Source organism: Mesoplodon mirus (genome assembly GCF_964341445.2).
Source record: "Mesoplodon mirus genome assembly, chromosome: 3".
Lineage (NCBI taxonomy): Eukaryota > Metazoa > Chordata > Mammalia > Artiodactyla > Ziphiidae > Mesoplodon > Mesoplodon mirus.
The window spans coordinates 6,427,557-6,451,655 of NC_138978.1; the positions used below are offsets into that span (position 1 = coordinate 6,427,557).

Genomic DNA, 24,099 nt, shown 5'->3' on the forward strand with positions numbered 1-24,099 from the left:
ATAACCCAAACAATAAGCCAATGAGCAGAAAAAAATACACAGAACTAGAAAACGGGGTAGAATAATAACCAGGGTGTTAAAATTCCATGACGGAAAGATTTAGATACAAAGGCATTTCCCCTGCAATCTCACTGTTACAAGGTTACTGTCAGAGGAGAAGCGTAAGGCCTGCAGCATAGAGTTTCTCAGTCAGATTCACAGCAGAGCCATATATCAAAGTACACAGTCAGGAGACCTGATCAGGACAACAATCAGGTCTGTAAGGCAAGGGAGTTTCACTGTAATTTTATAAATAAACACTTCAGTGGTTTTTTTTTTTTTTTTAATGATCAATCCTGTTTTTTTTTTTATGATCAATCCTGTTGATAGTTTTCTAGTCCATCTTCTGAAAGAACCCATTCCTCTGGCTCAACTCACTGCCTGATATTCAGCAATCACTGTTAGGATAATTACATTTCCTCAAGAAACAGCAGAAAGGCATCATTTCATACAAGCAAGAAATAAGACCAGAGGCTGTCTAGGTCTCAGCCCTTCTGCCTTTCTCCCCAAAATATAAAAGGGCAATGTGTCTCTTTCTTCCAGAGAACGCGATATGCTCAGAACAATTCCAACTGCACTCAAGATAGCTTAATAAAACAAGCTGAAAACTTAAGACTGTGTTCTCAAGATCACCGTGACAGGACACAAGTGTGTACTCTGAAGCCTTCCTCACTGGGGTCATACAGTGTACGGTGAATCAGCCACGCCACCTCTCCTGCGCTCTTGGACAGGCTACCTACCACCCATGTCCTATACTCACTCATTCAACCAGAATGAACTGGATAGAAGCAGGAGCTGCGAATCTGGTCGGGAAACAGGAAACAAACAATTCAAAAAAGCAGCACAACAAAAGATGAGGCCGGGAGGAAAGATGGAACAGAAGAGAAAATAATTAACTATCTGTAGGAGAGTGGCTGCCTACAGCGAGTGGCAGGTGGCACCTGGAGGGCCTGCAGCACATGCACTGTGGAGCTGGGAGGGCGGGGGCTGCAGTTGTTCAGAAGCAGCATCTCTCTCCCCAGGGAGTCGTGCACCCAGGAGCCGGCCAGAGTCTGCTGGGCCCTGGGGAGCTTTCCCGAGGCAGAGCCGCTCCAGGGCAGCTGTGTGCCCACTGCGGCGGGGTGCCACGCACAGAAGCCACTTCCCACGCCCTGTCACTGAGGTCAGCCATGCTTTCAAAGACCTCTCTCCCTTTCCAGCCTTTCTTCATTAGCTTCCCTTCCCCCACAACCCTCTCCCCTCCACACAAGATAAAGGGATTTTTTTAATCGGATCAGTTTTCCAGGGAAGCAGAAATGTGACTGTACACGGTTCTTTAGCCTCACCTCACGATGCCGCAACAGGGACTAACATCTCTCAACATGGCTTTAAAGTCCAGCTAACCAGGCTCTTTCTGCAGCTGAATAAAAAGATCTTTAGAAACAGTTCTGTCTCCACCAAAATAACACAAATACATCACACCACCAATTCTGGAATACTGAAGCAGAGTCTCATCTCCCTTCAGACAGAACGCAGAAGGGCAGAAGGCTTCAAACCTCATCCAGAAGATTCCAGCTCTACGAGTCCCACGGACAAGTCCCCTTGTGCTTCCACACAACGACGCCCCTGCGGAAGCCCGCCCAGCCTGCTGGACAGCGGCCAGGGACTACTCGCAGAAGCTCTTCCTTCTCTTCATTCCCCAGCCCTTGTATTCTGCTGGGACCACGGACACCGCCAGCACTAGACGGAGAACGAGTGCTCGTTTCTGTTTTCTCTCCCCGAAGCTCACAGGATGGGGCTGCTTTCTCTTTCAGCTGGTTGGTGGGTGTCAGCCACCTAATTAATACCCCCTTCTCATTAAAAGCTACCCCTAAAAAGCAAGTCGATCTCTTACATAATTTTCTTCATAAGGAAAGGAGACAAAGCTTAGCGTACATTAATCGATGTGTCAGGCTGACGTAATAAGCCAGATGCATTTGACGTTTGCTAAGGGTATCACTAAAATAATCTGTTAGCCACCCACCCACAGCTACAAAAGAGAAAAACAGAACAAAGCAAACAAGGCTTTTTAAAAAATGTGTGTATGTGCCCAACGCTTTGTTTAATAACTCCAAAAGATACAAAACCACTTAGGCAAAAGTAAGCCACAAATCTATTCAAGAGCATTGTAAAATGCAAGGGAATTATCCAAAGGGCTGCACCGCCGACTGAATAATTTTAATACAGAATGCCCAGCAAATCTCCCTATATGCTGCCAACAGATCACCAGCAGAGGCAAATCCAGATAATGAAACATTGTAAGAAGGGCCCTTTTTAATAATTTAGCCCATCAAGGAATGAGTATTGATTCTTGTTTTCAGCAGAAGGAGAGTGTTATCTTCAGCTTACAGCTCAGGGACAGCCTCAGGGGATTTAATCACAGTCCCTTTCCTGCCATGCAATCCTTCAGCTGTCACTGTGCAATCTTTGTCATTCTTCATCCATTTCTAGAGAACCCCTGGTCTCAAAGATGTGCCATCCCTACTTAACCCACAGAAGCCATAGCAGCATTTCAAGTTTTACATATTAAGCCTGTCTGTCTGTCTATTATCATTTGCCAACTGTTCTTCTTCTAAATAATTTTAACAGTTCATCAGATATCTTTGTGAACTTCCATCTTGTTTGTTAACAAATCTACTAAATATCTTAAGATCAGACTGATATTCCACCATAATGGTTAAGTGTGCCGATCGATCTATGGACATGTGCAAACGTTTTAATACAACCAAGAAGATGCTACTAAGAGAAGGAAAAACCAGGCAGAAGCAGTATAGGTATCAACCACTCTTTCCCCATTCCAACATGGAAGGATATAAAGTCCCTAAACTTGAGGAAAAATTAACCAAAACAATAAATTTAGTGGTTATACTAAATTTAAGGATATTCCTGCATCTTTATATATTGGAAAAATATTCAAAACAAAAAAAAAATTTTAGACTGTAAACAAGCCAGCGATTTCTGATTCAAGTATAAATCAAACTGCTCTCATCCCTGACAGAATGTTCTGCACTCCAGTTACACTATCCTACTACTCCACTAACGTCACTCAACTTCAATTCTGTTGTCGTGGACAACTAGCCCCACCTTCCACTGAGTGTGTGAGACTGGGAGTTGGAGGCAGCCATTTCTGCTGCTCATTTGTCTTTGGATGTGATTCCAAAGGATCCCTCCATGATTCTGTGGATCAAGGTACTGTAATCCCGAGGGCTTCAGCACTCCAAGGTCACCACACGCATCTTCTATTATAGGACACCAAAGGGACTGTACAGCTGCCTTTCTAGGTCCTTCTGCTTTTCCACCCACACTGTAAATTGTTACAAGGCCCTGGGGCAGTGCAGCAGCGGCTCCGTTCCATTCAGGCCTCAAGGAGGTCAGCGCTGTCAGGAGGCTGCAGCCAAGGGCAGCGGCCTCACCAATGACAACACCTCCCTCTCCGTGGCCAATGAGCCACTCTCCTGTTGTAAGATCACAGCAAGTTCCCCTCTAACAAAGACTTAAAGAGCCCAAAACCATCAAATTAAAACAAAAATACAGGGACTTCCCTGGTGGCGCAGTGGTTAAGAATCCGCCTGCCAATGCAGGGGACACGGGTTCCAGCCCTGGTCCGGGAAGATCCCATGTGCCACGGAGCAACTAAGCCCGTGCGCCACAACTACTGAGCCTGTGCTCTAGAGCCCACGAGCCACAACTACTGAGCCCGTGTGCCACAACTACTGAAGCCAACACGCCTAGAGCCTGTGCTCCACAACAAGAGAAGCCACCGCAAGGAAGAGTAGCCCCCACTCGCCGCAACTAGAGAAAGCCCACGTGCAGCAACGAAGACCCAACACAGCCAAAAAATAAACAAATAAAAATATTTTTTAAAAAAACATAATAAAACAGCCTCATGCTATGTTAGCTGAAAAACTGATATGCACGTGTGTACAAGGTGTATGCTGTATGCATCCCACAAGCCCACGAGAATTAGAGCAGGTGAGGAAAAAAGTTAAACTTGAGCCATATATTGCTATCTAATCACTAAAACAATAACCAGGAATACTCTCCTGATCCCACAACTCTCTCATTTTCAGGAGAAGCAGTAGGCAAAGTGGAAAGACACCCAACAGTCACTTCCTTCTAAAAAATACAAGCATGCATCTTCTGTTTCCCTGCCTAGCACTGGCCAATGTTTCTCTTGACTGTATTAAATGCTACACTTCGTGTTAATGGTCCATTCAGTCACATTTAATGTATTCCTTTTTAAAACGCCCCTCTTTAACTGATTAAAAAACAATAATAATGTGCTTTTTTCCTATTTTGTAAATGAAGCAAACTATTAATTCAATGGTTAGGAAGCAACTTCTTGGAGCCAAGAACTGCTCTGAGCACTGCAAACAAAAAGATGAGTGAAACACAGTCCCTTGATTTTCTTTTTTTTGTTTTCTTTTTTTTTTGGGGGGGGGGGGCGTGGTGTGCTGCACCGCTTGGCTTGTGGGATCTTAGTTCCCCAACCAGGGAATGAACCGTGCTCTCGGCAGTGAAAGCGCTGAGTTCTACCAAATGGGCCGCCAGGGAAGCCCCAACAGCCCCTCGATTTAACATTTTGCCAAAACGACAGATTATGCAGTTGACTCTTCAACAACATTGAACTGTGTGGATCCACTTATATGTGGGGCTTTTTCAATAGATACACAGTCAGCCCTCTGTGTCTGAAGATGTGGAATCCGTGGATGCGGAGGGCTGGCTATGGGACGTGAGCATCCACGGATGCTGGCGTCTGAGGCAGGTCCTGGAACCAGTCCCCCACAGATACCAGGGGGCAATGTATGTACAAAGTAGCCATGCATGTCAGGGATGCTGGCTAACTGTCTCCCTCAGAGAGAAGCAAGAGATGGGGAGGTGGAAGCAGGAGAGGGCTAACTTTTATTTTCATTTCAATGCATATCTTAAATTTTTTAAGACTCATTTTCTGGATTACCTATTTTATAATTGCATTAAAAGTTTCAAGCTACATGATTTTGACTCTGAATGTTTACATACAATCAAAAACTAAGTAGTACTACTATAATTATCACAAGCTAGTATGTAAACAAGATAAACCCAATATGCCACGGTGGTGCCAGGTAAGGGCGAAGTCACAACATGGTAGCTACACTTAGAGAGGTTTCTCAGTGATACTAACAAAAATGAAACCAAGAGAAGAACTGAGTCACCACAAGGAACCCAGTAATCTAAACACATTATAACCAGCCCCTGGCCCCCAATAATCTGGGCCATAAGCAATCAGTAACAAATTTATGTCACAAGTGACTATTTCATTTCATCAAAACATCATCACCCATTCTATCAAATTAATACTGGTAGCTAGAGTTTTATTGGTTTTGCAGTTTGGTTTGAATTTATTTATAAATTGTCTCTGAACGCTATATTAGGGATTTAAACATGCAGGTTATACCTAATTTGTGTGTTGGGGGAGGTAGGAAATTAAGTTAAAATGGGAGAACCACAAAAACAAAATTTTTAAGGGCATAAAATACTGAGGTTTAAGAAACATAAGAGGTCCTGGAACTGCACTAAAAGAACTCTACATCCTGCAAAGGACAGGAGCGGATCTGCAACTGTAACAGTCACTGGTGGCAGACTTCCACGTGCTAAAGCTGGCTGCCCATAAGATATCCCGGGGAGTGCTTGGAAAAACTGTGGATTCCTGGGCTTCACTCCAGAACTACTGAAGTAATATTCTGGCTTTAAAAGTGAGGAAACTGAGGAGCAGAGAGATGAAGTAACTTGGTCACTAGTAACTGTTGCCAACATGAATCAAACCAACACCATTATTTCAGCAGTAAAAATGTGTATTTTTTTAACCACGTCCATGATCTATTACTTCTAAGCAGCTTTTCTCTCCTCTGGAGCGTAAAAATGGAACAAAACACCATTACAGGTTTTTCCTCTTTCTACAAAAATAATGAAAATTCATTAAGTCCCTGGTGTTGCTAAAAATGAAAAACACCCTGAGGCCTCAACTGTTCTGAGGGCTTCCTCCTCACCCACCTCTCCCTCCCTCCCTCCCTCCCTCCCTCCCTCTCTCTCTCTCTCTCTCTCTCCCCTCTCCCTCCCTCCTTCCCTCCTTCCCTTCCTTCTCTTCCTCCCTTCCTCCCTCCCTCTCTTTCTTCCACTTGACTCAAAAATCCCACCTTTGAGTTAATGGTAGGTGAATTCTGATCTATTTCTCAAAGACAGAGTTTGAGGGGAAAAAGAAAAAAAAGTGCATTCCACAATCACCACAGTGATTCAGGCAAAAAATAAAATAGGTGCTAATATTAGTGGGTGAAAATTTGATGGCAATCAGGGTATTTACAAGTTCTCAAAGTTTCCCCCCACCAATTACTTATTAATTACAAAGGGAAAGTTAGTAACTTATCCAAGTGATCCAAGTTGCTGTCACCAACAATGTGACAAATTGGTAACCGTGTCCTCTAATGTAAGGCACTTAGGACACAATACCACTAATATAACAGCCCTGCCTAAAATGCATAACCTTCAGCTAATAACTAGGAAGCAGCAAACTACAAAAAACTCAACTGCACTCTTCCAAAACATGTCAATGTCGTGAAAGACAAAGAAAGGCTACGGAACTGTTCCAGATTAAAGGAGACCAAAGGGACATGGTAAATAGATGTGTGATGCTGGTTTGGATACTAGGCCAGAAAAACAAATTGCTACAGAGGGTATCATTGGGATCTGTGATAAAATGTGGATGTCTATAGATTCGATTAGTATTGTGGTGCTGTTAGACCTCCTGATTTTGATAACTATATAGTGGCTATATAAATGAATGCCCTTGTTCTTACAAAATATACACCTAAGTATTTAGGAGTAAACAGTCAAGATGTCTGCATTTTACACTCAGTTCAGAGCAATGGAATAGATTAGCGAGCCCAGAAACAGACCCACATAAAAGAGAGTCAACTGACAAAGGAGCAAAGGCAATGCAATAGAGAAAAGATAATTTTTTCAACAAATGGTGCTGAACAACTGGATACCTACATGCCCTCCCCCGCCGCCCACACAAAAAAAAGAACCTAGACACAAAAATCAACTCAGAATGGATCACAGACCTAAATGTAAAATGCAAAACTATAAAACGCTGGAAGAAGATAACACAGAATGAAATACGAATGGCTTTGGGTTTGGAGATCACTTTTCAGATTCAATACTAAAGGCACAATCCACGAAGGAACAGAGAACTGATAAGCTGGATTCGTTAAAATGAAAAACCTCTGCTCTGTAAAAGACACTGTCAAGAAAAGAAAAGGACAAACCACAGACTAGGAGAAAATATTTGCAAAAGACACATCTGATAAAGAACTGTCATGCAAAATACACAAAGAGCTCTTAACGCTCAACATGAAGAAAATAAACAGCCTGATTTGAAAATGGGCCAGAGCCCCTAACAAAAGATACTCCACATAGTATGTCATCAGGAAAATGCAAATTCAAACAACAGTGAAATACCACTAACAAGCCTAACAGGATGGCCAAAATCCAGAACGCTGACAACACCAAATGCTGGTGAGGATGTGGAGCAACAGGAACTTTTCATTCACTGCTGGTGGGAACGCAGACTGGTAAGGCTAACTTTGGGAAACACTTTGGTTATTTCTTAGAAAAGTAAACACACTCTTACCATACAATCCTGCAATGAGGCTCCCGAAGGAGTTAAAAACTTACGTCCACGCAATAACCTGCTATAATGGATGTTACAGCAGCTTTATTCATAATTGCTAAAACCTGGAGGAACAAAGGTAGCTTTCAGTGGGTAAAAGGATAAACAAACTGTGGTACATCCAAACAACAGAATATTATTCAGTGTGAAATATTATTCTACTGTTACGCCATGAAAAGACATGGAGGAATCTTAAGTGCATACTACTAAGTGAAAGAAGCCAATCTGAAAAGGTTACATATTGTATGATTCAAACTATATGACATTCTGCAAAAGGCAAAACTATGGAGAGAGCAAAGAGATCAGTGGTTGCCAGGGGTCAGAAGGAAGGGAGGGATGAATAGGCAAAGCACAGAGGATTTTTAGGGCAGGGAAACTACTCGGTATGGAGCTCTAATAGTGGATACACGGCATTAGAAACTTGTCCAAACCCAAAGAATGTACAACACACTGAAAGTGAAGCCTAAGTAAACTATGCACTTTGGATGATAAGGATGTGATAATGACCCGTGGATTCATCAACTGTAATATATGTACCACTCTGGTTTTGCTAATGGGAGAGGCTATTCATGTATAGGGGTAGGAGGTATATGGGAAATCTCTGTGCCTTCCACTCAGTTTTTGCTGTGATCCTAAAACTGCTCTAAAAAATGAAGTCTATTTACAAAGAAAAGAAAGGAAAAAAATGACAAGTACCTGACATTCGATCTAACTGTACAACAGGAGATCAAAGATAAAAACAGAAAATGCCAACTTCCAGGCATTAGGCATAACAATTTCTAGACTCTGGAAAGGATCGATTAACCTTAGGTATATTACTTAATCTTGACCCCAGGCCCTTAGAAAAACTGAAGGCCTTGATAGTTATAAGAGATATTGTCACTAAAAATACTATGAGGTCCTAAAAGGAGGTATAACACACAAAGTTTAAGCTAAACAAAACTGCAAGCTCTACACCTCCATGTGCTGAAATTTCTTTGGCAATTTATATTAATAAAACTGATTCTGGAGAACTTGTAAAGCCTGGGAACTCCACAGATTTGCTTAGGTATTTTTCAAACAGTACGAAACAGCCCTAAAAAGGCAAAGTGGAAGGGCCTAACAGTGCCTGTAAGTAATGAAGGGTGATGCATTATCCCTGAAAGAAGGGAAAGCTCAACAAAACCTAAACGTAATCATTAGGCTTCATACAGATCTATGGTAACAAAAAGACTGCTTAAAACAGTAGGCCGTTTTTTAAAATCATAAGGTTATTCAAATCTACATTCTGAAAAATGCGGCTTGATGTCCCTTCTGTAAAAAAAAAAAAAAAAAAAAAAAACGGAGCAGATGAATATAATGGAAGGTGGCTGACATCCAAATTAGCCGACATCTAGCTTCTGAGGGCGAGCAGCCTGTGAGAACAACTTCTCCAAAGGAAAGGAATTCACCTGGAAGCAGGTTATATGCTCGCTAATACTAATACTGGTCAACTGGGTGTTTTAAGAATTTTTTAAACTTGCTACATTAAAATTCAACAGCTATGAATTATCTTTCATTTAGGGTAGATGGATTAATCCCTAAATTAATATAGCACCTGTATTGGCAATTCTTCTGAAAATCAGATAAAAGCCAATGGTTATTTTTGGCATATTTAGTGGCAGTTGGGGAAGCTACAGTAAACTCTGAAAAAAGCGGGATATCCTCAAAACCTCCTGTAGAGCTACAGAGGCAACAAGATGACAGTTCTTTATAAGCACCAAGCAGATAAGAAATATAATTAACTTAACTTTTAAGACAGCATTTTATAATAAATGTTCGCTTTTAATTATTAAATGGTACCAAAAGTCCCAAGTATGAGAAGTACCAGTGTTAGAAATGATACTTTAAAATGATAAATGCCTTACGTAAGCAAAAAATAGTACTGTTTTAACAGTGGCTTGAGACTCAGTCAAAAAGTTTAAACTAGATTATTAGGCAAAGTATTCTTAGCTTCTAAAGACATAAATGGTGTTATCACATGGGCTGGCTCTAAGAACACGCAAGTAGTCAAGGAAGGAAGCAAGGAGCAATGGGAAGAACACCAACCAGAGACCCAAGAGACCTGGGCCTGAGCAGCGCCACATGAAGCAGGGGTTTGGGGTGAGCCACTGGACCCCGGCTTCCTGCTCTGTGTTGGTGAAGTAGGTCTGTCTAGATCAGGGGACTGGATTTATCCCAAGGGAGATGCAAAGCCCAATTTCTCACACGCACGAAGTTTTATCTGAAGCAAATGCGGACTAACACACACACAGGCGGCAAGGGTCATTTTTCAAATGTACACAGATGCTGTTGAGTGAAAAGGGAGCTCATCGTTGGGGTCTGAAGTCAGACATTTTTTTAAACAAAAGAACAGTAAAGATAGGACCACCACAAGTGCTAACAGGAAAACAAAACTCACCAATACTACACAGGGTTCCCACACCGAGCTGTTAACACCACCGTCCATCTATTCAGGGGAAAGGCCAGCCTGTAAAACCCTCAGTGGCAGAAGCCTTCTACTCTCCAAAGTGAATGAGCAGCAAGCACGTCAGCTGAGGAACTCACTTAGTAAAGTGAAGGCAAAGGGGCATCGAGACAGGGGTCACCCAGGCAGTGCAAAGTCAGCCAGGGGCACAACCAAGATTACACACGGCCAGGTGAGTTCCTGAGTTAAACCTCAGTCCTGCCAGATTTTTATACAAAGGCAAGATTTCATATGAACACAAACCTCAAGTTTTCTCACGTACAAAATGAAATAAATATCACAGATTGTTGTGGAGATCAAACGGGTTAAGCTACGTGAAAAGAGTAGCAGTGTGCCTAGGCACAAAGTAAATGTTCCACGTTAGTTTACTTCCTTAACAGCTAGCTGATTTGAGGGGTGTGTGTTTGTTTTATCAGGGTTTTAATTATAGCCTTTACTTGGAAAATAGCCTCAATTAAAGAAAAATTTTAAATATTTATATAATTTTAACAGTTACTTTCCTGATTTGAGGTTTTAAGTGACCCACCTCAAGAGGCTTTAGAGAATAGCAGTTTTTAAACTTAATTTTTAAATTTTTTTCAACATTTTAGGAATCTACTGATTATCATCCATGGTTGAAAAGTATATATTCTCTCCAGGAAATTGCACGTACGTATAAGACTTTGCAAGAGATTTCAGAAAGTTCATAGGCGCTGCTCTTAAACTCAAGGAGACCACCTAGGGGCCTATGGGCTTCAGATTAAGAATGTCCAGAAAACTAATAAATTATTTAAACCTGATTAATTTAAACCTGATTAACTGTACCCGTTGTTTAATTATTTAAACAACAAAACCCACTGTGATAAGAGATAATGCTTAAGGAATGTTTATTATATGCCTGCATCACACTAAGCAATCTAATGAATTACTTTATTCACCTTTGTAACAACCCTTTGAGGTAAACAGTAGTGGTGTGCCCATTTTAGAGGTGAGAAAACTAAGGGTTAGAAAGGTTGATTAACGCATCCTATGTTACACAGGAACTCATCGAGAGAAAAAAATGTTCTCTAAAGGATAATACCCCAAAAACAAAACCAGTCGTTAAAAAAATAATGACTTGGTTCAATCATTCACCAAAGAACATTTGGGCTCTTTCCAGTATTTTTCTATCGTGAATAAAGCTGCTATGAACATTTTTTTAATGACTTAAATAAAATAGCTCGACCCACTACTGCAATGTTGTCTTATTTATATATGTTAGCCACTCCACAGAGGTCTTAAACACACAAAAAGATACGACTGAAAAATAAAAATGCTAAATAACTAAATACCCAAGTGAGGAGTACTGATTTTTTACTGAGGAGAGGATGGGTGCACCCAACAAGCATTCCAGCCCGCAGAGCCACATTCATGACAGTGGAAATGAATGTGCATTTTAAATCCCCTTTAAATGGCTGCACCTTCTCTGCTCTGGACAGAGCCTCTGTCACGCCAATTAAACCCCCTGATACTGGGAATAGCTGGCGGTGCGGGATGATCTCTGTCCAGTCTGGGGAGGATCTGGGCAATGTTTTCTTTGCCTTCTCACCTCCCTCCCACCAACTACCAGTAAATCAGTCATTTTTGCTAGAAGACATCGAAGCTAACAGATTCTCGGGAACAAGTAAAAATGTTGCCCTTCTAGCACAAATACTTTTAAAATGAACAGATAAACAATTAATAAACTTAAATCTTATGAGTCGATGCCATCATCTGTATACAGAGATCACATGTACCTGAATATGCAAAGAAAGTTGAATTATGATGCAGTCAATGCTATCCTATAAAAACGAAATTAACAAAAACAGTCTATTAGGGAAGACATCTGGTGTATCACGGCAGGAAACGTTAACGATATTGTCTGCAACCCTGTAATCAATTTTTTCTCCCAGTAGCTCTCTCATTACACTGCATTAGATGTGTGTGCCTGCAGGATTTATGAGAGCTCCACACATGGAGGGGAGCTTTGCCAACTGGATCCAATTCAGACCCAGCTCAAATGACTTTGGCAGCATGAAGCGTTGTTAAAGAACAATCAATACGTTAGCTTTATGCAGCAGCATCCTGACTGAAAGAAGATTTATCATCGTACTACAGAATCTTCTCCAACCTACATATGATGGTATCTGAGTATACCACCCATCATGAACTTATTTAAATCCCTAGTGGACACAATATTTTTACTGCTAAAAAAAATAAATACTCGTCATCACTAATGCTAATATAAAAAGTTTACTACATATCAATTATGGGCAAAATTTTAAATCCATTCAGCAAATCCTGGTTAGTGGGTATTGCAGTAAATGAAACAGTCTAACAATGACATTGACACTGATTAGAGAATAAAGATAATATTGGCCTGAAAGATAAAAGCCATTTCTCTCTCTCTCTCTCTCTCTCTCACACACACACACACACACACACACACACACACACACACGATGGTAACTGGTAAAGGCTGAAGCTTTTGAAGTATGCAGTCAAGCTGGGACTCTGCTAATTTGTCCCTTAAGATGTCAATATCTCTCCAGGGATTAAAATTAGATTTTTATCCACTACATTGGGTTTTATCTTCCATTGTGAATGGCTATTACATCAAGACTTCCAAGGCTTCCATAATGTGAACCTTTTTCTCTGGTCTAATTCTTGATAAATTACAGTGGCAACTATCTAAACATGAAAATGTTGTGACAATTATTCCTGATTTTATTACAATTATTAATGTCCCATCTCCATTGTCTTGGTCCTCTTCATCTTATGCATGGATGACAGTCCTAGCCACCTAATTGGAACTTTTACAGTCTTTCCCCACTCTACACTCTACCCAATGACTCTTCTTAAGCAGTGATCTGCAGATCGGCCTGCCTGGAATAAAAAAGCCTGCAAAGGCTCTCTTCGGCCTAGTACATAAAATATCACCTTGTCTAACCTTTCAGACCCTCAATGATCCGGCCCCATTTTGTATCTCCACCTCTGCCTCCCAGGACCCACTAACCTGTGCTCTTCTTTGACGTCCTGCGGCATCTTCTCACAACTCCCAGCTTCACCAGGCTCACTGCCTACGTTGCTTATAGGGACACGCCGACACGTACACCTGGCGAGCTCCTCCACTCTGCCTGCCCACGTGTTACTGGTGTACCAAAAACACACCCGGCTCCTCAGTACATAGCTACCTTCCCAAAACTTTCCCAAGTGCTGCTACAGGCCATTGGGAGCACTCTCTTTTCCTAGTCTCAAGATACTAATATGCTTCACGGCAAGTGAACAAGTCGTTGCATATTGCCAGTATCTGGATCTGTGCATGCATGTACGATGGCTATTCTCTTGTGTTATTTCCTATTCAAGCATGAGTTTGAGCCCCAGGGTCAGATCAGGTAAAACGAGGGAAAGACAGGTCTTAACCTTCTTCAGTGACTAACAGCGGTCAATCAGAACAATGAACACCTGTCCTTCAGAAAACTTTAGCATTAAATCCTCAGGAAGGAAGGAAAATGAAGACAGGTGTGTACACCGAGCTTCCAGAAAAGGTGAGGCACACGGCACCAAAGTAACCCTCGTGGATCACTAACACCAGGCCCTGTGCTCCAGGGGACAAAGCGCTGAAGACACTGCATCCTGCTTCACCTCTCAGAACGCCACACATCGTCACCAGGTAACAGAGGATGTGCCGGGGTACAGCTGAGAGCACTCCATCTACCCCCCCCCAACCCAAGCCTTTCAGAACGTTTATTCTGTATCCGGCCCTGCAGAAAAGCCCAGCTACCTCTGAGCCATACTCTACCGAAGGTCACCCGAGAGGGCAGCAGCCCGAACAGTTTAGACTCACGGGCCACAAGTCCCGGTGATCCTGGGGAAAGGCGCAGTCCGCACGCGGACTCAGACTTACCCCCTTTTCCCCTATTTCAGTCGCCAACGTCCATACTCGCTGCTGATTGCCAGCTCCTGCTCCTTGCAGCGGCCCAGCATGCTCTCTGCTGGTGCCAACACCCCTCCACCACCAAGCCCCCCGGCTTCTGGCACTGTCCTAGAGGGGTAAGGCAAGTCCCGTATTTTGCTTCCTCTGTGCGTGTACTTGTTACTCCTTTAAGAACACATACGATACAGCACATTTTTAAAGGGGCTCTGGGGAGGGAGGTGATATGCCTATTTTATACCCTGTGGGATATAAAATATTGATAGCTTTTAAAAACGGGATTCTCCTTACCCCTACAGGCCCTCTCCCGGCTTCAGAAAGATGCTGTGGCGGCTGTGCTGCCACCGGCAGAGAGCATGCTGGGGGGTCGCACAAAGCAGGAGGTGGAGATCTGCAACAGGCCTGGGAGTTGTGGACCTAAAAGAGAAAAAAGTTTTAAGTTAACAGGCCCAATGTCCTCTCATACCCTGGTTACTAGGGGCACTCAGCACACAAGCAGGCAGCTGCACAAATCCTTTAGCAGGTGGCCTCTGAAGTCTCAGCGAATCTGTTCTGCCACTAAAGTTAAACTCCGCTCATCAGTCAGAGCTGCTTCCTTTCTCCAGCGTGAACATACGACCCTCTGGCTCCACACTCTCAGTGTGGGCCTGTCATAAAGCGGTATGGTGTGTGCCCCTCAAAATAACCAAGTTAAGATGTGACACAGTGTCAAAGCACCGTGACAGTGGCATGCTTTGCTTATAATAAAAACAAAAATGCAATGGTGTCAGATAAACACGACTATACAATAAACCACCAGTGGACAAACTGAGCTTTCAGAAGAGTTTCTAAGGAGAGATGCCAGAGGCATAGGACATGTACTTTAGAAGGAAATGCTCAAGGTACTGGGGGCAGGGGGCCTCAAAGAAAGATCCTACCATTTTCTCAAAGTCCTAGTTTAATTTTGTAAAGCTAAAGATAAGGTAAAATACAAAGGCTTAACACCAGAGGGAAAAGAAGACACCATTCAAACAAGCTTTAATTTACTCACAAGGTAAATGTAATGAGCAGACTGGAGCATAAAGTTCAAGAAAGACATTATTTCTTTTAGGGGCAAAATCAGTTTGGTATGTACCGTATGTCTTTTTTTTTAAAAGAAACTTTTAAAACATTTAAAACCAGCAAAAGATTAAAGAGCACCTTCTGAAAGCCAGCACAGTCCTGATAAGTATCAAAAAAGATACTTCAGATCATAGTCTGAATATGTCCCTTTTCAAAAACTCTAGGGAGTACGTAACATTTCCAAAGACCTAACCAATCCAATTTCATGTTGTTTTTAATGAACTAAAAACCCCATAAAATCCAAATACTTATGTGAATTTCTGTTCTTAAGATGGTTTTTAAATTACAGATAAGCAAACTTTTCATATTAAATCATTTTTAGGGAGTCCTGATACATATAATTCATTTCGAAAAGCTAAGAATCATTCTCTAACAGCTTCCTGTGGTCCAAGATTTTAATATGCTCCATCAACTACTTATTTTCTTTTTATGTCTCTCTGAAAACAAACAAAAAAGATAAATCCCAAGAAAAAGAGCTAATCTTGGGCATGTCTTTATCATGATGCTTTTCTTTTCTGTTCTTTTCTTTCTCTACAGACGACCCTCTAGAGCATCCCAGGCTCCCACACCATATATGCTTTCTGTGCGGCCAGTCTCTCACTCCCACTGCCCCCATGGACAGTAAATATACGTGACCTGCATGGACAGCAAGTGTTAGTAGCCATAGCCTTCTCCACCACACACCTCCCACCTCCCCATACCAGCGCTGCAAACTTCTAATCAAAGATTCAACTGTGCACTGGAATGTACAGTATACTCAAGATCTTTTAATATAAGCATCAAATAAAAATGAACCTGTGGTTAATCTCTTGCACTAGGAGTTAATCAGACCACTCAAATCCTTATTCATTCAAATCAAGGGTTTTAAACAGAAAGACACTTGGCGAAGCATTTCTAAGCATGTTGGCATTACTTAATGTGCAAAAGTTCAAGTAATTATTAAAACATTTTAAACATGAAAAGAGGCATCATTTCAAAGCATTTCATTATTCTTACTTATGAGTCAGAAAACGCTGACAGTATCTCAGTTGCCCTAATTTTCTTTCGTTTCTTCTAATGGATTTGTTCTTCTATAATTTTGAGTTGGTCCTTAACACAAACGATCACATATACACAAATTACAAATTTCCAGTTCTAAGAAAGAGAGTTGGAATGACAAGATTTTACCAGTATTCTTGCACAGTAGCTCTCTGCAAATATCAGATTGTCTCAAACTTTCTTAAGTTCCTTTTTTAAATATATCAGAATACCTAGAGTTTTCTGCATTGAAAAATTTTTGCATATAGAGAACAGGTTTACTATTAAAATAACATTTTTAGATAAACAGTTTATGGAAGTAAATATAATTAAACTTTTTAAGTGATTTCTTAGAGTCCTAAAATCCAAATAAATTAGGAGAAAATGAATTACCCAACTTCACAGTAATCGTGAACCATTAAAACTTTAAATACCATGTGGCCAACGATGACTGTCAGTCATGACTGAAAACAGACCACTGAGAAGCTAAGGAAATGGAACCAATGAGATGTTCTGAGATTACTTATTCCCAAAGCCTCGCTTTGATTTTCACTTGTGTCACCACTTCCTTCCACTTACAAATTGACACTCGTATCGTGCGAAGAGGCTGTGGTGATTCAAAATAACTTTCAACATGATTGTCCTATAACTGGGGTGGAGGTGGGGGGCAGGCACAGCAGATACCCAACAACGCGGCATCTGACTATGCCCATCAAACTCGGGGCTAAGCGACAGCATTCCACTCTTAAAATTATAAACTTCAAATTCCAACATGAAAAGGACATTTAATCCTTGCACATATATGTATTATTGGTGGGTTACTCCAAACACAGCATGGAGGAAGCTCGATACCCCATTATAGTTTATCACAATGCTTACTGATGGCAACTAAGCAACCACGACCTTTATTTTAAACAAAGAAGGTGGGGGTAGGGGAAGGCGTGGCCTTTAGAAGAATACTCTAGCACCAAGTCAGTAATTCAAACCTTTTCCCTTTCTTTTTTTACTTTTTTTTTTAAATTGAAGTATATACAACGTACAATATTATATAAGATACAGGTATACAATATAGTGATTCACAGTTTTTAAAGATTATAGTCCATTTCCAGTTACTATAGAATATTCGGTATATTCCGTGTTGTACAATATATCCTTGTACCTTATGTTACACATAATAGTTTGTACCTCTTAATCCCCTACCCCTATCTTGCCCCTCCTCTCTTCCCTCTCCCCACTGATACACTAATTTGTTCTCTATATCTGTAAGTCTGTTTCTTTTTTTTAATTATAGTCACTAGTTTGTTGTATTTTTTAGATTCCACACTGAAGTGATATCACACAGTGCTTGTCTTTCTCTGTCTGACTTACTTCACTTAGCAAAGTACCCTCCAAGTCCATTCATGTTGTTGCAAATGCAAAATTTCCTTCTTTTTTCCAACTTTTTCTTGACCTAGAAATCACTGTATAAGAGCACCGTCCCACCGATGCACCCACTCCTGACAGGTGAGGACAATTAAACTAACAAAAAGGAACAACTCTTTAAAGAACTGTCTCTGCTGTACTTTCCACTAAGTAAGATGTACCTCCTCACTCTATAAACTGAAAACACTTGATAACAAACTTCAAAGTCTTCACTTCATTATCCAACACTACACTCAAGTCACAAAGCTGTAACCAAGTGGTACTGACCTTTTTACAGGGAATGAACAAAGAGGGTAAAGAGAAAAAGAAACTACAAATAGACTCAATTCTGCAGGCCTAATGTGAGGGACTATAAAAAACCAAAAGAGAAAACAGCTACTGTTTCACACAGAAACAAATCATCACATCCTATGGCATTTTTCATATCAGCTGGCCTTCTCTGGGATGTTTACATATAGACTAAGCCCTCGTTTATCTTTGCTAAAAGTCAGTGACATAGAAAATTCAAAACAGAATAATGCCTAAAGAATGTTATGACTTTGGCTACACTTACATAAACTTCCTGAAGAAAATTAAAACTGAGGTTGAACGTATTTTTAGAATTTTATTATTTAAATATATAAAATACTACACATTGCAGGCTAACTAAAGGTAAAGAAGCAGATCTCTTTGGCCTGTTTAATAAACAGAAGGTTAATTTGTAGTTAATGCATGGACTGTATCAAACTACTACTAAAGATTTTTGAAAACTTTATCCAGTCAATTTTTTCCACTGAAATGTAACTTCATTCAATACTCAGTAAATATTTAGTATGGATCTTATATGGGCAATGTATTTATACATCAATGAATAAAACAGACGTGGTGGTAACTGCCTTTACAAAGCTTAAACCTAGAGCGCCAACTAAATGTCAACGTCACGATCATCCCATGGCCCAGGCACTGCACTATCCACTTTGTAGGCTTGATCTGTTAATCTAAAAACAACCCAGCTTCAAGGTAGGTGCTTTATATCCCAACTTCATAGGTAAGTACAGCAAGGTTAGGAGGATTTAGTGTCTTGCCCAAGGTCATGGAAGATAGCAACTGATGGAACAGACCAGCTGATGTCAAATTCCAGCTCCCAACCCATGCACTCTACCATCCCCCAACTCAGTCCCAGAATCACATCTAAAATTCTGAATTAGCCATGTTCAAATTAATGCAGATTTCCTGCCCCCCACCCCAAGAAGTTTTCAATACAAGGCTGACCTAACATTAAAATGCCCATTTCCTGAATGCCCATACACCATACATTCTGTGCTGAGTGGTCACATCAACCAAGCTGGGATTAAATAACTGTGGTGTATAATACATAAATGCTAATTAACTCATTGTGTGTACATACATATGTACACAAGAGTGCATGTTAACGAAACCTCCCTTATCTCCCAGCATTATCTATGTAAAGGTCTCTAACACAAAAAACGAGAAGGTATGGTTACTTATTCTCAGTAAGTTTTCATTTTAAAGAAGGAAAAGCAGCTTCTTGCTTTTAATACACTTCTGAGAAACTCAATTTGGTGGAGAGAAGGCAATTTCAACGGTAAGTGGAACCTAAGCTGAAGCCCCTGATTGCTGCACTGGGGTAACCAGCCTTTGCGTAGGGTTACAGGTACAGACCAGGAACTGGAAGGAAACTCCAAATGTTCCTCCCCCAGCTGCTCACATTCGACTGTGAAACGAAGAGGTGTACACGGCGCTGCACCTTAACGAGCTCGGCCCCCCACTCACAGCAGCAATGGAGATGTGCCTTCACCAAGGTAACAAGTGGCAGGTGCCCTCCACTACTCCACGTTCAAAGTCAGCACCGAGAATGTATGCTGTTAGGGACAGAAACGACACAAGACCACATGCATCCATGCAGGGCAGTGACAACACACTGAGCCCTAAAAGGTCAACTGGAAATAGCCTAACATCACCAAAGACATATCCCCAACTCTAAGGAATCTCAGGTTTAATTTTAAAGACAATTACATTTTAATAGGCCAAATAGGAGCAAAAACGAATCAATGGTATCTGCTCAAAATAATATTTGTAATAATTGCCTATCCGACCTGAAAATTCATTTCATGTAACAGCTAAAGAATTGATAATTATATAACTCAAGGAAACAAACATCATATTTTTTCTATTTAACAAACGATAGAAATTCATTAGGAATCCACACAGAATTCCCATGCAGAGTATTAGAGGAATGGCTTCAACTACTTATCTGTGAATGAAGAATTAGGTACGAAGCACCACTATTAGAGCCAGACAAGGAACAAGGATCCTTGGTGTTATGCTGAATGGAAACCACTAATCTCAATAATCTCCTTGTTAAGCATTCTCAGAAGCCATGATTATTTCTAGATAGCAAATTAATTCTATTATGCTAAGGCCTGGACTTCTATAAAAATGGAATCTTACTGTTTTTTAGTAAAAGTAAGGAACCTTTCTCTTAGGACATTACGTGAATGGCTTCCTCCACATCAGTCCTACTCAGTGTTCCCCAAAGAGGGCTGACATCCAGTAACACCACAGCCACTGTCTGTCCAATCACAACCTAAGATCACTGAGGGAAGGAACTATACCTTACATTCTTCAGTCCCCCTCATGGTGCTGCGCTCAACAAAGAACACACCGTAGGCTTTTAACAAATGCCTGTCGAAGGCACTGGTGATAACCCAAGACGCTCCTAACTGCACTCTGGGATATACTGCTCCGTGGTGACAGTGACTCATTCGGGAACAAAACCCTCAAAGCAAACACAGTGACCTAGAAAAGCTATGGGAGCACAGCACATGCAGATGTGATCGCAGGCTCTTTCAGTTATGGTTACTAGAGATCTGCTCAAGCTGGCCCAAGAAAAGAGCCCCTTACTCAGAAGAGACAATAAGGAGAATCTAAGAATCCAACGGGAAGAAGCACCAATACAGCAGGACTCCCCTCGTGCTCGCTCTCTCGCTCTCTCCCCCCCTCCCTCTCTCTCTCTCTCTCTCTCTCCCTCTCTCCCTCTCTCTCCCTCTCTCTCTCCGCCCCCTCTCTCCCTCTCTCTTTCCCTCTCTCCCTCTCTCTTTCCCTCTCTCCCTCTCTCTCCCTCTCTCCCCCCTCCCTCTCTCTTTCCCTCTCTCCCTCTCTCTCCCTCCCTCCCTCTCTCTCCCTCCCTCCCTCCCTCTCCCTCTCCCTCCCTCCCCCCCCCTCTCTCTCCCTCTCTCTCTCTCTGCACAGCTGCTCCAACCCTCTGCTTCTCCCAGCTTCCTGCCCTTCCTGTTCACCCAGTGCCTCTGACAGTCCCAAAACACATCTTGTTCTCAAAACTCACCATGCTAAAAGGACTGATTCTAATTTATGGTATAAACCAAGAAATACATCTCTCAGTTAAACCTCAAACCATAAAAAGGTAAAATACATAATTAATCAACAACATGTCAAAGCTATTGGGTTTCTGTTTTCCACTGTTCCGCTTGCCATGCATGGTATTTGCTGTGGGCAAAACCAACTCCAATTTCTTCTTTTTGAAATCTTGCAAAGAAACAAAGAACATTTCCTTTTGTTCATCTTTTCCCCTTCTAGGTTAAGCTGAAGGGAAAGACGTCTATGATTATTCTTATCTATTACGTTATCTTTTTATAAGTAGTATTGAGAAACAAGGAAAGAAAGTGGGTATCCAGACAATAAACATATTCCTTCCAGGAGCAAATATTTCTTCAACATCCCTGTTATTCTTACACAAAAACTGCAAATACATGCTGAATACAGAACTCAAACAAAAACATCTGACATAGCAATATGTGACTTAGAAAAAGGTATCTAAACCTATAGCACCCCACTTCCCACGCTGTTTCTGCAGACAGCTTTAATGTGCTGTACTAGACCAATCTTGATGACGGAAGTTTCAGCTTTTATTGCCGTTAATACCCTGAGCAATTACTGTAGCTCAGCAGGAGCCTCTGCCCCAACAGCAACTATCACATTGTAATCAGCATTTCCTAAGGGACGCCATTCAAACACGAAGGCACCTGCTAACGTGGAAAACTTGTACTCAAGGGGCTCAGGCTCTAATAGGTAAAAGGAAAGTCTCTGCAGTTTTATTTCACAGCTGTATATCTTTTCCATGGTGCAGCGGCGTTATATCTGGTAAACATCACACACAAAGGCAACGAGCAGGGAAAGAGCGGTAGCAGCACCGGTAGCAAAAGAAAAGTCTTCCGGACACGAGGCCACGCCCAGACCTGCAGAGGCCAGTGCAGCAGCTGTAAACGCCACCCTTGGAAGGCAACAGACGATAAACAGCAAAGACCCTGCAAAATGGTAAAGCCTCACGTTGACACAAACTCTGGGCAGAAAGCATGTGATTTACAAGATTAAACCGCAAGGCCACCTTGTAAAACTAGAAGGTAAGGGCAGCCTACCAAGAATAAAGAAATCTTAGCAGTAGATGGCCCATTTTACTTTCTTTTAAAGTAGCAAAGAGCATGTTAGTACTTACGTGATAATTTTTGAACAAAGAAAAAGAAATGGCACGCAACTTTTTTTTACTAATGGGACATTTGGAGTCGTTTAGAATGCATTAAAAAAAAAAAACCACTAAGGAGGGCTTCCCTGGTGGCGCGGTGGTTGAGAGTCCACCTGCCGATGCAGGGGACGCGGGTTCGTGCCCCGGTCTGGGAGGATCCCACGTGCCGCGGAGCGGCTGGGCCCGTGAGCCATGGTCGCTGAGCCTGCGCGTCCGGAGCCTGTGCCCCGCAAGGGGAGAGGCCACAGCAACGAGAGGCCCGCGTACCACGAGGAAAAAAAAAAAAAAAACTAAGGAGATGCAGAGTTCAGACTACATTACTTTTCTTTAGGCTGAAATATCACATACAATGTATGTCAGAGCACAAGTATTATCAAAAGTTACAAAGCGTTTTGGAAATAATGGCTCTCACAGATATTGACACGTATCTCTACAAAGCTAAAGAATCAGGATTTCTCCAGACCTAAGAATGTACACAGTGGTTCACAACCTTCAAGTACAATAAGTCCCCTACATACGAACCTTCAAGTTGCGACCTTTCAAAGATGCAAACGTGCATTCGCATGTGCGATCACGTAAATTAGTGCGTGTGTCTGGCGCACATTGTCACGTGCGTGCATCCTCTACAAGTGGTTGTGCTTTTGTGTACTTGACTGTACAGTACAGTGTACAGTAGTACAGTATCTTTATTTCAAGCCCAGGATGTCTGCAAGCAAGCGTAAAAGCAGCGGTACATAGCCAATTGTGTTAGGCTAACTTTGTTGGACTTAGGAACCCACTCTCGGAACGGAACTCGTTCGTATGTAGGCAACTTACTGTCCAGGATCCTTTCTTAACATCTAAATGTTTCAAAAGATTCCCCAAATGACACTACTTCGATAGCACTTCACATAACAATTGCTTGAGGAAAATACATAATAAAGTGATTCTTAACTATGTACTGTCATTGAATAAGTTAATTTTAAAAATCACAGCAGCATATTAATACATTTGAAAAGCAGTTGTACAGACACGTGTGAAGTATATTTATTTAATTTATTTGAGACTGAGAATGCTTATTTACAGACCTCTGCAAAATCTCTCCGGGTATCAGGGGATCCAAAGCCCCAAGTGTGAGAACCAGTGGTCTAAAAACAAGAGATTTCATACCGGGCAATACTGGCACTTAGGTACCCGTGAAAGGTTTTTAATGAGAAAGTACTATAGCTCTATCATCCCCAAGCCAAACTTCCTTCCCCGACCTCCACCACGGGAGACACCCAGAAAAGGTTCAAGATACACTCCATATTTGCTTAAAATACCTAAGTAAATTACTATTGCCACAGAAAATCATCTCTGGCCCATTTATATTCTCTTTTTTACCCCAACTCATCATCAAATCCAAAGTTTATTTTACATCAGGTTCTTCACAGTGGCTGAGAAAAAATGAACTACTACAGGAGCTCAAGGGAATCTCTGAAATTGTTGTCAGAACAGCTACTAAATGAATAAAAACTTCAGAAACATTTGTCTACACTTAGTGTTATAAAGCTGATTACTGCCTTATTTGAGTGCTGCAGTCACCAGGCAGTCAGCACTCAGAGGTCAACAAGTCAATAGGATAGCGAAGCAATCAAAAGAGACAGCCAGTGGAACTGGGAAAAGAGAAGGTACGGAGTAGAATGAACAGCACATGAAAAGATGCTTACCAGTTTGAAGTCTTGGATGCTACAGATGAAATACGGTGTGTTTGGCCTCCGACTCTCGATATACACACAGTCTTTAAAAGAAAAAGAAAATTTAAAACAATGGCATTTACCTTTAATGGATCAAAGACAGGGCCCATAAAGCCACTGCATAAA

At 41.5% G+C, this 24,099-nt stretch overlaps 1 protein-coding gene across 6 annotated transcripts in view; it reads right to left on the reverse strand.

Annotated features, from left to right (window-relative positions):
* Window positions 1-24,099, reverse strand: part of RERE (arginine-glutamic acid dipeptide repeats) — a 432,591-nt gene that overhangs the window by 204,330 nt on the left and 204,162 nt on the right. For 5 of the 6 annotated variants that reach the window (XM_082612291.1, XM_082612295.1, XM_082612297.1 and 2 more), the window contains 2 exons: window positions 23,947-24,017; window positions 14,470-14,595 (listed from right to left, as the gene is read on the reverse strand). In XM_082612291.1, coding sequence (XP_082468417.1) covers window positions 14,470-14,595; window positions 23,947-24,017 — 197 coding nt within the window. The remainder of the gene's footprint in view (window positions 1-14,469; window positions 14,596-23,946; window positions 24,018-24,099) is intronic. The other variant, XM_082612298.1, reaches the window with a different exon arrangement.